Genomic DNA, 15417 nt, shown 5'->3' with positions numbered 1-15417 from the left:
GTAGACTTTTGACACCAGTTGTTTACTTACTTATGATTGGTCGAGAGATTTTTTATAATCTTTATCAAAGCTCCAGATATAAAAGATATAGCAAATCCAAAATCTCAAACAAAAACCTACAAAAAAGCTGGCATTTCAATATATTGTAATGGATTTTATGACCAGTGCTTCAGAATCTGCTCTAACGAGGCTGACAACTAAGCATTGATAGCATAGTGTAGGTTTTTTTGGCATCATAGACTTCATGCCCACATATAGGAAACATTCTCATATAGTTTTAAACATCAATATATATTTTTAAGAACACGGAATTAAGATCAGAGAGGCTATGTTCATGTTTTTACCCTTTCACATGAGAGAAAATATTTCATTTAAGTAAGTTCTATCTGATGCTTTTATTTTAGGAATGCTACTTTGCATCACTTGACATTCATGACATTGAATAATATAAGTTACGGTATATTTCATAATGTTGGAGGAGGTGGGTAAAGGAGGGGGTGTGAAGGAGGGGGAGTGTGAAGAAGGGAGGTGTGAAGAAATGCGGGTGTGAAGGAAAGGGGGATGTGAAGGAAAGGGGGGTGTGAAGGAAAGGGGGGTGTGAAGGGGAGAGGGGTGTGAAGGAGGGGGAGGTGTGAAGGAAGGAGGTGTTAAGGAAGGAGGGGGGGGGTGTGAAGGAGGAGGAAGAGGTGTGAAAGAAGAGGGGGGGTGTGAAGGAAGGGGGGAGTGTGAATGAGGGGGTGTGAAGGAGAAGGGTGTGAAGGATGAGAGAGTGAAGGAGGAGGGTGTAAAGGAAGGGTGGAGGTGTGAAGGCGAGGGGGAGTGTGAAGGATGGAGGGGCACGAAGGAGGAGGGGGGGTGTTTGCGTGACTTGAGTTGATCAACAAGGAGTAGCAAAGACTGAGTGACGGGGTAAACATTAGACACGCTTTGCTTAGCTGTTTTTTTATGAAAATGTCACAACTAAAGTAAGTCCCTATCCTCAACTAACAAACAACAACAATAATTTGTAAAAAACTTGTTTTGTTTACTATTCACATCATCAAATGATGCAATATCCTGTTACAGTTATATACGTATATTATAGTTATAATTAAATAAACTTCCTCATCTATCTGTGGCAGTTTAAAAATGCAAAAAAATAATAAGTTTTAAGACAATAATAATATTAATAATAATACTAAAACAGATAATAAGTTTGCGACTTTATTCTATGATGAATAACAAGGAATAATAACAGAGCGAGATTTATAAAATGTTCAGTACAAATTTTTTGTTCTTTTCACTACTGTGACCTTATGACCTATCATAAAAAGGTAAATATTCCAACAGATGAGTTCAACTCTCGCGCAGCTACCAAAAGTCAGCTACATAAAGCTTGTTGATGTTTGGCTTACCGGATGCCTTGGCTTTGTCTTTGCTGGTTTCCTCGAGTATGCTCTTGTCAACAAGCTGGCTATTAAGGAGAAGGAGAAACAGAAAAACTATTCGGTGACGGAGGTAAAACTATGTTCAACTCTTTCTCCTGAGTTTCATCCATGTTTATATATATTGATAGAGCTTGCAAAGAACTTGTACATTCTTATCGTTAGCAAAAAACTGGGTTAAAAAAGTGTTTTTGAATAAATCTCTGGTTGGAGGATACAGTAAGCAGTTAGCGAAGTATAGTTTATAAACAACATAGACCATTGTGAGTACTTGAGTTCTTCTAGAACAACAAGGAACTGTTGAGCTCCCTATATTTTCTAAACAAGTAAATGCCAAACACCCTACATTATATTATATTAACTAGGCAAGACAATGCAGAGCACTCAATGTTCTCTAGACAAGCAAATACAAACACAGATTATGCCAAATTGATTTCGCTGTTGTCACTGGTGTTGCTTGCTAATCATATATAAAAAAATGAGCTGCTCACAAAGAACTTCTCAGCGGATGAAGACACTGCGACACAGGTAATATTCATATCAGTCATTGTTCCTGTTTCAGTTGGACCAATTTGCAGCGGTAAATATTGCTCTTAGACATGCAGCTCTTACGTTATACTTTTGCTAAAAGCTAATTAAATGTCTGGCTGACACCACAGCGTTTGAGAAAGTTAAGCATTCTTTTGTATATTATTAGGCTTATTAACCAGTTTTGTGGAGCAGAGAGAAGACAACTATTAAATATTACCAAATATGTCAGAGAAAGTATAAAAATATGGATATTTTTGATTTACAAAAGCAATCATAAAAAGGTACAAAGAATGAAGCAGTATATTGCTATATTCCATATGATATAAATCATTCTGATGTGCTATGGTTAAACACAGTTTGGTAAAACGTTATATAAACATTTGTTTACATGTTTCACGGTGTCTCACTAATATTTTTATTTTTAGATCAACTAGGATAAAATTAAAAAAAGAATTTTTGTAAAGAGTAGTTGTTGGCAGTCTATTGAGTCAGTCTAGACAGTGGTGCATTTTTGTAAAGAGTAGTTGTTGGTAGTCTATTGAGTCAGTCTAGACAGTGGTGCATTTTTGTAAAGAGTAGTTGTTGGTAGTCTATTGAGTCAGTCTAGACAGTGGTGCATTTTTTTCAATAAAGCAGACATTTAATTGGCTCATTCCAAAGGAATTTCCATGCTGCTTTCTAACTCTCAGGGCTGCATGAAGTGCCAGACAAAAACAGCTGAAAGCACGAGAAGCTGTCAGAATTGCTTTGTGTCTAACACACCGCTACACCTTATATGTTTCTTATACCGTATATGTATGACTGGTTCTTTAAGAGTTGCCTACATTTCATAGAGTTGCCTACATTCTCATCTTAGAATAGCAGGTTTCAATATAACTTTGCTTAAACCTGCAACTCTTCATAGTAAACATCTTAGTACCAGTTCTATTTTAGCTAGGTAAGAGATGACAACTCCGACTGTATTTTTAAAAAGTATTTAACATTCATGTTCGCATAGAGGGTCCAGCTTTAAAGCCTAGTTGCACTTTGCATAGTTAATTCTCTTAAAAAGCCTTTCACTTAGATAACTTAAAATAATTTTAAATCGCAGACAATTTTTATTGCGAATACATTGAAATATTCCACAGTAGTCTTGAAATTTGCATATAACTGAGCTAGCCTGAGTTCTTATTTAGTCGATCCGGGCAAAAGAGTTTTCTAAAGATTGGTGTGACATATTTTCCATTCATTTAAAACTTTAGTGAACATAGAGTCTGTCTGTGGTAGTATTGTTGTTGCTTACGCAACTTCTATAAAACACAGGCGTGTAAGCTTGGCCTCTTTACCTTTTTCCAGTTGGTTAGATTTTCAAGCTTTGGCTTGTTTTCAAGGGCCTGCGCAAGACATTTAGCGGCATAGCTCCAGTAACCGTTGATCTCGTTTCTGAAAAACAAAACACTGAAAATGGTACGCGAATGGACAATGGAGATGGTCCAGAAGATCCCCTGACAGGAACTCATGGCCAAGCCGAGGAACAACATACTAAAGGTTGGTTGTTTTAACACTGTAACTAGGAAAAGCACATCAGAAACCTTTTTTTCTTGATCAATTATACTAAACAATAAAAGATCCAAATCAGCAATGAATCATTTTGTCAACTAAAGAGTTAATTAGTAGACAAGACTAAAGATATTTAGCTAATTATTATGAAATAGCCGTTAAAGACAGTAATGTCATAACTACACATACTGCCGTAATTGTGGAGCTAAGTCTTCCACTGCCATGAGGCTGAGGCAAAACTCACATGTAGTGGCCTTGAGGTATCAATGAACTTTCAACATGTGCGAGTTGGCATTTCAAACTTTTTATCTGACTAAGAGTTTAGTGTTTAGTCGTTTATATACATAACGCTTTGCTGAAAAATGAGAGGTTGGTGAGAAAGAGCGGGCAAGGAACAGCCCTTTGAAGTTGGTCGAATGGTGGCCAATGGTGCTATCACAATATTTACGCACGCACATTTGGCACATTTTTACTTCATTTCAGTGAAGAAGAAGCGAATGAGTTTGGCCGACCAAGTAGACTACTTTTCCAGATTTGTCTTTCCACTAGCCTTTCTCCTGTTCAACCTGGTGCTATGGCTTAAATACCTTGTACCCAAATCTGATCAAGAAGCAACCAGTTTCCTCGAGAGAGGCCAGAATTAGACCAGCTGGCACTCGATATAGCAAGCGCTTCTCTAAGAATTGTTATAATTTAACCAAAGATTAACCGCCTTCTGATTCAAGGAGTCTTGGAAGCCGTTTGATATGCCACCAAAAGGTTGCTGACTGTAACAATTGCTTGCTCAATACTTGAAGAGCACACTTGTATGGTTATTGCATCGTTTAGCCAGCTGCATAATTTTGTGCAAATGTTTCAGAATGCCTTTTTAGAGTGACTTTGCCTAGAATAGATTTTGTTTTTAATGCTAGTTTTATACTTGAGTGGCATACAAATAGCTGATATATGAATCATTAGGTATCCTTTACAGTATTTTTTATAAAATGAACTGGATATGTTAATAGAGCTATTCTTCAATTTCCTATCATTCCTAATATATGCTGCTCTCATTCTTCAGCCTCTTTCATACCTTCAACAAATTCGTTGACTAATTATAGCATAACCTGATGTCATTAATGGCTGATCTCCGCAGTGCTCCTTCTATTTATGGTTAACCACAACCGATTATATTTTCTTCGAACTACTCTTCTAGTTAGGATTTATCTGCTAATTACATCGCAATCTATAAACTTAAATATAACATATTTGGAAGAATTATTTTTTCAATTGAGCAAATCTGTCAATTCTAGTTAGCTAATTGAGTCGCTGAAAGCTGCAATACATGATTGTCAGATACAAAATGCCTGGTACTAAACGCATTGATTAATCGCAAAACATTTCCTACTGTAATTCCGCATTTAGGGGCTCAACCCGGAATATGCATCTCACACTCGGTTAAAACTTGCTAGGTAAGTATTTGGCAGCGTGCCATCCAAATACAGACATCCTGCAGTCTCCCCACAAATGTGATACAAAGTAACTAAGACAGCGGCGGTGTGAGGTAAATATCTTCCATAACACTCCTTCTACGTGTAACGGTCAAAGGTGGCCATTGCTCCTAGCTCAATAGTTGGTAGAACAACAAGTCAGAAGAGCTATCATTGATTACCAACAAGATTTGTATTAGAGAAACCTATACAATCGAAAGAACTCACACCATTTTCCTGTCTGAATAAGCGAGAATAACTGCCAGGTAGCATCTGTGTTTAGCCAGAGATTTAAGCTAAGCACTTCATAAGTAAGACCATTTATCCTCGACTATACAGAGTGAGAAAATGCTGCAATACATTACTTACAAACATAAATTGGTCGTAAGAACAAGTAGGAGTTATTAATATGCAAAGTCGTGGTCTCGAGCCATAAAAAAGTACAAACAACTCAGTGAGATTTTCACTGAATGATAGCTATGAGCTATGCAAAGTTTTGCCTCAAGATTTAATTTTTTGGAAGTCCAGAAATAAAAAGAATATTTTTTATAATTTTCAAATAAACATGCAATATCTCGCTCATATCGAAATATTCAAAGAAATTGATAATTGTTAATAAATAAAAAAACAACAATGATATGACACCAAGATGCAGTGTTACTGAGGGGTAGAAGCAGCAGATGCACCTTCCACAGCAGTTATGTTCAAGGCCTTCAGTACATCTGTCAACTCCACATGACCAGCAACATTCTCTTGTACATAGGACAGCAAGAGTTTTCCCCCCTTTTCCACCACGATAGTGCCTCCATTCTGGTAGCCATCTCCCTTCAGATCTCCGCCAAGCTTTCCAGACTAGAACGGTGCAAAAGGAAATGATACATGTTCAAGGTTACAATGTGAGTTGAAATGCTTGGGGAATTTCAGCTTTTTCTAAATGCTTCATAGTTCTCTGCTAGAATGAAGGAGTGATGGCTCTCTTTATCCAGGCAAATATTTCCTGTTTCCATGAAAATATTTAAAATACGAAAATTTAAGGCTGAATTCCTTCAGCCATTCCAACCTGCAGTAAAATAGGAATGCTAGGTTTTTCAAAAGGCTGTAAAAACTAATTTTAAATGGGTAATGAAAATGTAAAAATTGACACATTTAGACGTTTGGTACAAATTCATATGAATTGCAGCATGCTGCCTTTAAGACACATGATCTCGGTAGTTCATCCATCAACATCTTCATCATGCAGCAGGAACGAATAGACCACTGATGACCTTTGTTTTCAAGCCCTGCCAACGCACTCTACAATTTTGATGAGTGTGAATGCAGCACTTCAAAGGCTAGGACCGCTTACCTCGGAGTAGCTATTCCTTGCTTCTTTCGTAAACAGCTGGCCAATGGTAGCGAAAAAGGACATCCTAAGAATAGACACAGGTCTATTAACATATGATCCATTAACATATGATCCATTAACATATGATCCATTAACATATGATCCATTAACATATGATCTATTAACATATGATCTATTAACATATGATCTATTAACATATGATCTATTAACATATGATCTATTAACATATGATCTATTAACATATGATCCACTAGAAATTCCCGTCATACAGCCAACAACCGAAGTGATATTTGAAAAAAGAAAGGGTACTGATAGTTGAGAAATGCGATATTAGCAGTCAAATGGCACTGCAGTGCAATAGGATAATTGCAATGGTAGCTGTAATATACTGAGTGTGTGTGTTATTATATACAACAAATAGCAATAATGAAAGGAAAAGATTATATGTTTATATCTCTCCCCTGCAATAGGAGAAATGCAATATTGGCCAATATTAGAAGTAAAATGCACTGATATTATTAGAATAACCAATATTATTAATATAGTAATACAGTAATAATAGAAAACCAATGCAAAATTTTGTTTACATTTCAAAACGTCATAGCTAACAATATCAAGAAGTATCAAGAAGAATATCCAAACTTCTAATTAAATATTGTAATAATGTCATAAAAATCGTTAGAAAAAAATGTAATCCTCATTTCCTTTACTTTCACTGCTTTGGAAATCAGTTAGAATACCAAAGTACTCAAAAGTGTCCAAAATGTCAGCTACTTTGAAATCCGTAAAAAAAGAAACGATTATATTTCAGTACTTTTACGTTTATTACAGAAATCTTCGGCAATTCGACAATGATATAGACTGGTGAAATGTGCATGTTATTTTTTCGTGAAAGGCACACGACTTAATGGTTCTATTCTCTGTCGATCGGCGTTTCGTTTGCCGGTCTTAATTTTGATAAAAATAAGACTTGACAAGTATTAATAACGATTTTCGGCCAAATTAATGTCTATTTGTGTATAATCCGATCAGATGGGTAAGTTTTAAGATATTGTCGACAATTTACAAATACTTTTTAACATATTTACATAGGTTTTTATGTGTTTCGTATCGTTATTCTACTTAAACGACTCCACTGAAAAATGGTTAAATTTGTTGATGAGATTTCGGTACAAGGGTTTGCGACGTTGTTGATGAATAATTTTCGTGAGTTGTGTGCACATGCATTTATCATAAAACTCAAACATTCGCTCCGCTCGTGTTTAGTCGTGGGATTAACATATAATCTATTAACGTATGATCTATTAACGTATGATCTATTAACGTATGATCTGTTAACGTATGATCTGTTAACGTATTGTCTATTAATGTATGACCTATTAACGTATTATGTTACATTTATTTGATGCTGTCTGTACAATTTCCCTCTCCCTGCCCATCTCCTCCTCCCTCTGATTTACCTCCACCAATTCATATGGATTGCTAGTGATTTTTAGCTAGTTATTCACTGTTTACGTAAAGACTTGCAGAGAAGAAACATTAAACTGGAAAAACCCAACAACTACCTGTCTACCATCAACTGGTCTGCCAGTATCACACCAAGTTGTAAACATGATATCCATTGCCAAACAGCTGGTATAATACAAACTACAGATATAAAATTGTTTCAACGGAAACAGTTAAATGCAACCAGAGTCCAAGGCAACACGAGAGTGGTACGCATACCTTTTGTAGCCCATGTCCTTATAGCACTGCTTCTTAGTATCAATATATAATTCTACAAACATAGATAATCTTAACGGCGACACATGAGGTGTAAACCGCAGTCAGGTAGTACATGTATGTATGCCAGCAGAGTCAGCGAAGAGAACAAAATGTTAGCAGGCACTAGGAGGTGAGCTAGTAGATTTATTATTAAGTAATAGTATATTAACTATTAGCACATAGACACATAGACGTCCGGGATGTAGGCATAATGTAATACTTTTGACGAAATAATATCGACATAGATTAATTGAAGTACGCCAAGCAGTACTCGTGCACTAGCTAGGCCTAATTCTAAGTATAATGTATGTTTAGCAACAACTAAATGCGAGCATTAACAGAGTTACCTTATCGTACCTTAACTTATCACCATGAGTTTTATCGTTAGTTTTGACAATTTGTAGAATGAGTGTAAAAGGTGTCCTCTGACAATGAGTCTCTAAAAATCCATGTGGGCTACAGCGGTATCATACTTATCTCAAAATGTCTTGTTAGCATTTAAAATTCTATAACTTCCCAAATAGTCCGACAAACTTTTTCTTAGCAAGCCATAAATATACTGGCATTTGTTGCCGGAATGACATACCTCCATCAAAGAACTTTCCCTCTACAAACTGCTCAACACCGAGAGACTCGAGACCGACGCCTATCATGCGCACGTTGTTGGCATCAAGCTGAGGTTTCAGCGAGCTCAACTCGCGCGCCGATAGGCGACAGTATTGTCACCCAAAGCGACGTAAGAATGTGATGACGCACGTTGAGTCAGACCAGAGAGTCTCCAGGGCCACTTCCTGTAGGTAAGAAGTTCAACTTAGTTTACAGTATGTTAAGATTATGTCATATCTGTTAGCTATCTTGAGCTCTCTTCAATCATATACCAAGCTTTAACTGGGATAAACTCACCAATGACATATATTTACTAAAGAAATGCTTACAGGACCTACAAAAAACTTGGCACATGTTTTTATTTCAAGCTTATTTCAAAGAATCAAGTGTGATCTTAACTACAACTGAATTATACAATTAGTTACAGGCACCTGGAAATTTGAGTTGACTGAGAAGCAGAGTTGCTATATTCCTGCACAGAATGCCAAAAAAAGCAGATGAAGACATTATGTAGTGAAGAAAAACAGTTCCTAGTAAAACTACTGTAAATAACGATGACCCAGGCAAAGTCTCAGCTACGGAAGAATAAGACAATAAAAAGGTAATGATTGACTCTATTTTTCTAACTAAAATGTAGCAAAATTAACTACAACTACTGGTAAGGATATCTAAAAACTGTCTTACCGAGCCTGTAGACACTGACGTTACTAGATTTTTTCCAATCTTTGCAACTTTGTCGGCCATGTTTAGTAGTGTAAAGTCCTCAGTAGTCTCTCTTCATCAACTAAAATTAAAACAGGATGATTGCCTCGACTATAACAAACTCACGTTTAGCATACAAAATGTTATATGTTCCAGAAACCCAGATACTGCTCGAAAATGCTACATGATATTAACTATGTATCTTCAAATTTTCCAAATATAAAACCTAACGATGTTCAACATCTCGACTGGCTAAACCCTCTATTTTGGTGTATGTTTTTTATCTGTGTTTGTTAAAACAAACGTGTGCATAGTTTTTTACTAGTTTACAAGGTTATCTTTCTGCATGCTTTATTTTCGAGTGAACATTTTGGTTATGAACTGCAGCTTTGCAAAAAGCTACTTTTCAATTTATTAAATAGTATAACAATTTTTAGCTTTCAATCTGTAAGCTTTTTCGCTCAACTGATGCTGACAAAATGTTTTAAAACTAAAAAAGGTGCTGATTGTTACTACAACTAGCGATGCACGCTGAAGCTAACACTTTAATAATGATAAAGACGCCATCAAGTCAGCAACTACACTGTTCTTAATCAAAAAGTCTAACATGAAGCAGGTGAAATATAGCAAAAAGATTCACACACTACTTCTTGCAGAACTTGAATACTCTGTAGCTGCCTTTTTAACTAAGAAGTGAATTGTTGTGCCGAACTATTACCGACGCCAATATAGATTATGCTTTGCACATGCGTAAAAAGTCCATGCTCGATATGAATGGCGACTTGACCGTTAGAGTATTTACTTAGGGATTTAGTCTGGCCAGGTTTTATCATTACGATTTTCATAGTCACACATATACTGCATACACATTCTGCATAACTCAAACAGGTAGGACACAACATGGTGTCTGAAGTGAACTGGTAATAGCCCACTGAATATACAACCTCCATCCTGATGCAAACGAGAACGATGCTAATTTAAGCTAATGAAAATGAATAAAAAAAATCTAGTCTCAGAAGATCTAGAAGACTTATACTAAGCTATGGCTCGCAGGTTTGACCCTCCTAATGCACTGTTGTTAGATGAACATCGTGAAGAAGCGTTTTGGGTGTTCAAGAAACAATGGGAGAGATATGCTATAGTAAGTAAATTAAGCAAGGAAGACGAGGAATACCGTTCTGCATTGTTACTATACACAGTTGATGAACCCGCAGTAAAGCTAGTAGAATCTAGTGGAAAAGAACACACAACTGTTACACAAATACTAGATATTCTTGAGTCACATTGTGTTGGAACAAAGAATGAACTGTACCATGACTTTGTGTTTGGTACTGCTGACCAGAAGGAGGGAGAGGATTTCGACACTTTTTTAGCAAGACTGCGCAGTCTGGAAAAAGTGTGCAACTTTGAAGAGTTGAAGGATAGAATGCTGCGCAACAGACTTGTGTTAAGTAATTCAAAACAATGACACAAGAAGAAAACTGCTGGCTTCTACTGAGCAAACACTTGAGTCAGTAATCAAGCTATGTAAGAGTGATGAACGTGCTACTACTACTCTTCGAAAGATACAAGCAGAGGAAGCAGTTAATGTGAATGAAATCTCAAAGAGAAGTCATCGTTCCTTTAAGGACACAAAATCGGCAACTAAGTCGATGGACTGCAAATACTGTGGCAGACGGCATGCTGCCAGGAAGGAATCTTGCAAAGCTTTTGGCAAGATTTGCAATTTTTGCAAGGCAGAAAATCATTTTGAAGCTGTCTGTCTTAAAAAGAAAGTTGGTGCGCATGCATCGACACATGCAATAGCAGGGGAGACTAATGATCATGAATCAATAGACCAGATCACAACAAAAAGCAGCTCTCAAAAGGTTTTTGCACGCTTGGTTTTGATAGACTCAGGCGCAGAGGCCAAGTTTCAGGTAGACAGTGGCTCGACTGTCAATATCTTGAGACGAGATATGTTACCACAGGGGGTACCAATCACAGCAGACAAAACAATACTAACTTCATGGACCAACGATGTGCAGACAGTCTTGGGTACCGCTAGGATAATGGTTCGTAATCCCAGAAACAACAAAAAGTACAAAGTGACGTTTCATATTGTAGACAAAGAATGATCACTCATTTTAGGCTTAAGAGCTTCTGTGGCAATGGGCATGATAACCATTACCAAAGAAATATCAATGCTATGAATACGGGTGGTCAGATTGACATCTTCAAAGAATTTCCAGGTGCTTTCGACAAGTTAGGTTCTGTACCTGGTGTTCAGCACTTGAAAGTGGCAGAAGAAGTCAGACCACATGCCTCACCAGTGCGCCGCGTGCCACATGCTATACACACAGAGATTAAAGCTTAGCTAGATGCTATGGTGAAAAAAAGGGTAATTGAGGCTGTGGATACACCCACTCCTTGGGAAAGCAACATGGTAGTGGCAAAGAAACCTAATGGCAAGCTGAGGATATGCATAGACCCACAGAGATTAAATGAAGCGTTGCAGAGGGAATCTTACCTTATGCCCACATTGGAGGATGTACTTCCACAGTTCAAAAATGCTCGACTGTTCTCTGTAGTAGACTTGAAGGCTGGATACTGGCATGTGAATCTTGACGAAGAATCATCTCTACTGACATGCATGAACACACCCTTTGGTCGTTATAAATGGCTACGTCTGCCATTTGGTCTAAAAGTCTCTTCTGAGATATTTCAGAAACAACTTCATCGTGCACTGCAAGGTGTAGATGGTGCAGTCTGTGTAGCTGATGACATCGTAGTGATAGGCTGCGGCTCAGACGATGTAGAAGCGCGCATAAATCATGATGCAAGAATGAGATTGCTTCTTGAGCGCTGTGGGGATCTAGGAATTAAGCTAAACCCAGACAAAGTACAGTTATGTCAGAAATCGATTAAGTTTCTAGGCCACATAGTAACAGACAAAGGGTTACTGCCTGATCCCATGAAAATCAAGAGTGTGGCGGAAATGAAAGAACCTCAAAATGAAAAGGAACTGAAGAGTTTCCTTGGTTTCCTTCAATATCTATCCAAGTTCCTCACCAACCTAGCAGAGATTGCAGTTCGTTTGCAAGAAGCAAACAATAAGGGAATTTGGAACTGGACCAAAGCTCAAAGTGAGGCCTTTTTGGAAGCCAAAGCACTAGTAGCAGCTGAGCCAGTGATACTAAAATACTATGATCCAAAGAGTTGACTGTGCAGTGTGATGCTAGTATAGGAGCAACCTTACTACAGGATGATCAACCTCTTGAGTTTAGCAGTCGAGCTCTTCGAGATGCAGAGACCCGGTATGCTATCATCGAGAAAGAACTTCTAGCCATTGTGTGGGCAATTGAAAGGTATCATCAGTACACATATGGCAGGCACACAACTGTACTTTCAGACCACAGATGTCTACAAAGAATCATGCTCAAACCTCTCAGAGATGGCCCTAAAAGACTGCAAGGTCTACGTATGCGGCTTCAGCAGTATGATGTTACTGTAATATACCACCCAGGAGCGCAGCAACATATTGCAGACATGCTTAGTAGACACGGATGTCACCTGAATGATCCAGCAGACAGTGCAAGGGAGAATGAAACAATAAACTGTCTCACAGAAACTGTTCAAGCCTTAACTGAAACAATAGCTGGTCCATGGAAAAAAGATCTAAAAATGGAAACTGCAAACTGTCCGACTCTCCAAGCTGTTATGAAAGTTATAGCTAAGGGGTGGCCAGAAGAGAAAGGGAGAATAAACATTCTAGCAAAACCATTTCATAGCATGAGAGATGAAATGGCTGTGCATGATGGACTTGCCTACAGAGGGGAGAGAATTGTGATTCCCAGATCACTGAGAGCTGAAGTAAAACAAAAACTACACTCATCCCATCAAGGGGCCAAGGCCACGCTGAGAAGGACTAGAGAGTGCCTCTACTGGCCTGGAATGACGGCTGAAATAGAAGACTTTATAGCCCAATGTGACATTTGTCAAAGATATAGTGCAAGACAACAGAACGAACCAATGATGAGGACAGACCTACCAGATCGTCCATGGCAGATTGTGTCTAGTGATCTCTGCACATGTGGTGAAAAAGAGTATATGGTCACTGTCGACCACTATAGCAACTTTATTGAAGTAGATAGAGTTGAGTCAAAAGACGCTAGAATTATAGTAAAGAAATTGAAAGGACACATGGCTCGATATGGTCTTACTGAAACTCTTATAACTGACAATGGTCCTCAATTTACATCAGAATTGTTTGAAAAGTTCACTCAAAAGTATGACATTAGACATCAAATCTCAAGTCCACATCATCAACAGGGGGATGGCAAGGCGGAATCAGCAGTCAAGACAGCAAAAAGACTAATAACTAAAGCTAACGAAGATGGGACTGATGCCTATTTAGCGCTACTAGCCCATAGAAACACACCTCAAGAAGGGCTTGAATACAGTCCAGCTCAGCGAATGTTAGGTCGTCGTTGCAGGACAAGGTTGGCAACTACTGCATCATTACTAAGCCCATCAAATCCAAGTACTGATAGTGTAAAATCTGCACTTAAACAAAAACGATCTGTAGACAAGGCTGTGTATGACCAGCACACAAAGGGACTAAAACCTCTGCAGGATGGGGATGTAGTTCGACTTAGACCAGTGACCTTGGGTCAGAAAGTTTGGCGACGTGCTCAAGTCACACAACGTCTGGATGAACGGTCTTATATGGTACAACCAGAGAGAGGAGCTCTTGTTCGTAGGAACAGAGTGGATATTAGAAAAGTCCCTCATCTAACTAAGTCTGAACCAGAAGTACTCAGCACTCCTGAAACAACAACATCAGAACCAGTGATAGACAACTCAACATCTACCAACACGAAAGAGAGGGAGGTATCAGAGGCAACGCCTATCAGAATCACACGCTACGGAAGAACAATCAATCCTCCTCGTCGCTACCTAGAGTAGCGGGCTGTCTTTTGGACAGCTCTGTACATACTATATTACTCTACTACTTACCTTACATATTACACATTATATCAATACTCATATCTTACTCAACTTGCTAATTACTAGCGTCGATCATATGGACAATCAACGGGGAACACAACAATCAATATATAAACAGTTCTCTACATAACAGATAGACTCAACAAATTATTAAGAGAAGGGAGGATGTTGTGCCGAACTATTACCGACGCCAATATAGACTATGCTTTGCACATGCGTAAAAAGTCCATGCTCGATATGAATGGCGACTTGACCGTTAGAGTATTTACTTAGGGATTTAGTCTGGCCAGGTTTTATCATTACGATTTTCATAGTCACACATATACTGCATACACATTCTGCATAACTCAAACAGGTAAGACACAACATGAATGAAGTACATCAGAATAGCAAATAGTGTGTAAAGTGTGTAATATTAAATTGAACAAATGGCTTTATGAGCAGAAAAGATAACGGAAATTTATAAAGCAGGGTCTCAATATGTCTGCTTGATTTATCAAAGTATTTTCTGTTTATAGTACTGTACACCTGTATGTTGAGTGAACCTTACATTAAAATGAGCTAAACTAACAATCTAAAGTTTTTAATCAACAACTCGCAACGAACAATCATAAACAAACAAACCATAACCAAATAGTGTAAATATCAATGGAGCATTGTCTTGTACAGCTGATGTAATTGCTGTTGAACTTAATGGCAGTTTATTGAAAGCAAAAGACTAGTTACTCGTTGTAAAATTCCTGATTTCCAAGCGCACATAGAAATAAATACATCATGTATTTAGCAAAGAAATAAATGTACTAGCTTCAGATTCTACTGATCGAGATTGGTTTCTGCAAACGAAAACTATACAAAAAATAAGGAATATATTTTAATTCTAAAACGAATCAAGATTTGTCAATCCTAACTATTGTGAAAGCATACCACCACTAGCACGTACGTATTATGACAGATTTCAGTTCAGATCTTTTCATCTGCGCATTGTAAAGGCGGTGTAGAACGAAAAAATCCAACGTTACGTAACTGACTCATGTGATAGTCACGTGGTCGA

The 15417-nt window shown here is 37.8% G+C and overlaps 2 protein-coding genes across 2 annotated transcripts in view; one reads left to right on the top strand and one right to left on the bottom strand.

Moving 5' to 3' along the window:
- Positions 1-4545, top strand: part of LOC137403949 (glycine receptor subunit alpha-2-like) — a 28202-nt gene extending 23657 nt beyond the window's left edge. The window contains exons 7-10 of the mRNA XM_068090076.1: positions 1330-1497; positions 1987-2004; positions 3326-3482; positions 3978-4545. Of these exons, the coding sequence (XP_067946177.1) occupies positions 1330-1497; positions 1987-2004; positions 3326-3482; positions 3978-4138 (504 nt within the window). The 3' untranslated portion in view covers positions 4139-4545. The remainder of the gene's footprint in view (positions 1-1329; positions 1498-1986; positions 2005-3325; positions 3483-3977) is intronic.
- A 589-nt stretch (positions 4546-5134) lies between these two features.
- Positions 5135-15403, bottom strand: LOC137403800 (prostamide/prostaglandin F synthase-like). The gene is made up of 6 exons (XM_068089851.1): positions 15307-15403; positions 9360-9459; positions 8656-8860; positions 8031-8082; positions 6306-6369; positions 5135-5812 (listed from the first exon to the last, which is right to left on the bottom strand). The coding sequence occupies exons 3-6, from the start codon at positions 8720-8722 to the stop codon at positions 5618-5620; spliced, it is 378 nt and encodes a 125-aa protein (XP_067945952.1). The 5' UTR covers positions 8723-8860; positions 9360-9459; positions 15307-15403; the 3' UTR covers positions 5135-5617.
- Positions 15404-15417: the final 14 nt, after the last annotated feature.

This window comes from Watersipora subatra, chromosome 9 (genome assembly GCF_963576615.1).
Source record: "Watersipora subatra chromosome 9, tzWatSuba1.1, whole genome shotgun sequence".
NCBI lineage: Eukaryota > Metazoa > Bryozoa > Gymnolaemata > Cheilostomatida > Watersiporidae > Watersipora > Watersipora subatra.
This window is presented reverse-complemented; position numbering and strand designations above follow the sequence as displayed.

Excerpts from the sequence above, each read along its gene's own strand:
- LOC137403800 (XM_068089851.1), bottom strand. The coding sequence starts at position 8,722 with ATGATAGGCGTCGGTCTCGAGTCTCTCGGTGTTGAGCAGTTTGTAGAG. Across the intron at positions 8,083-8,655 it reads GGGAAAGTTCTTTGATGGAG|AATTATATATTGATACTAAG; the intron begins GTATGTCATTCC and ends CTATGTTTGTAG. Across the intron at positions 5,813-6,305 it reads CAAGGAATAGCTACTCCGAG|TCTGGAAAGCTTGGCGGAGA; the intron begins GTAAGCGGTCCT and ends GCACCGTTCTAG.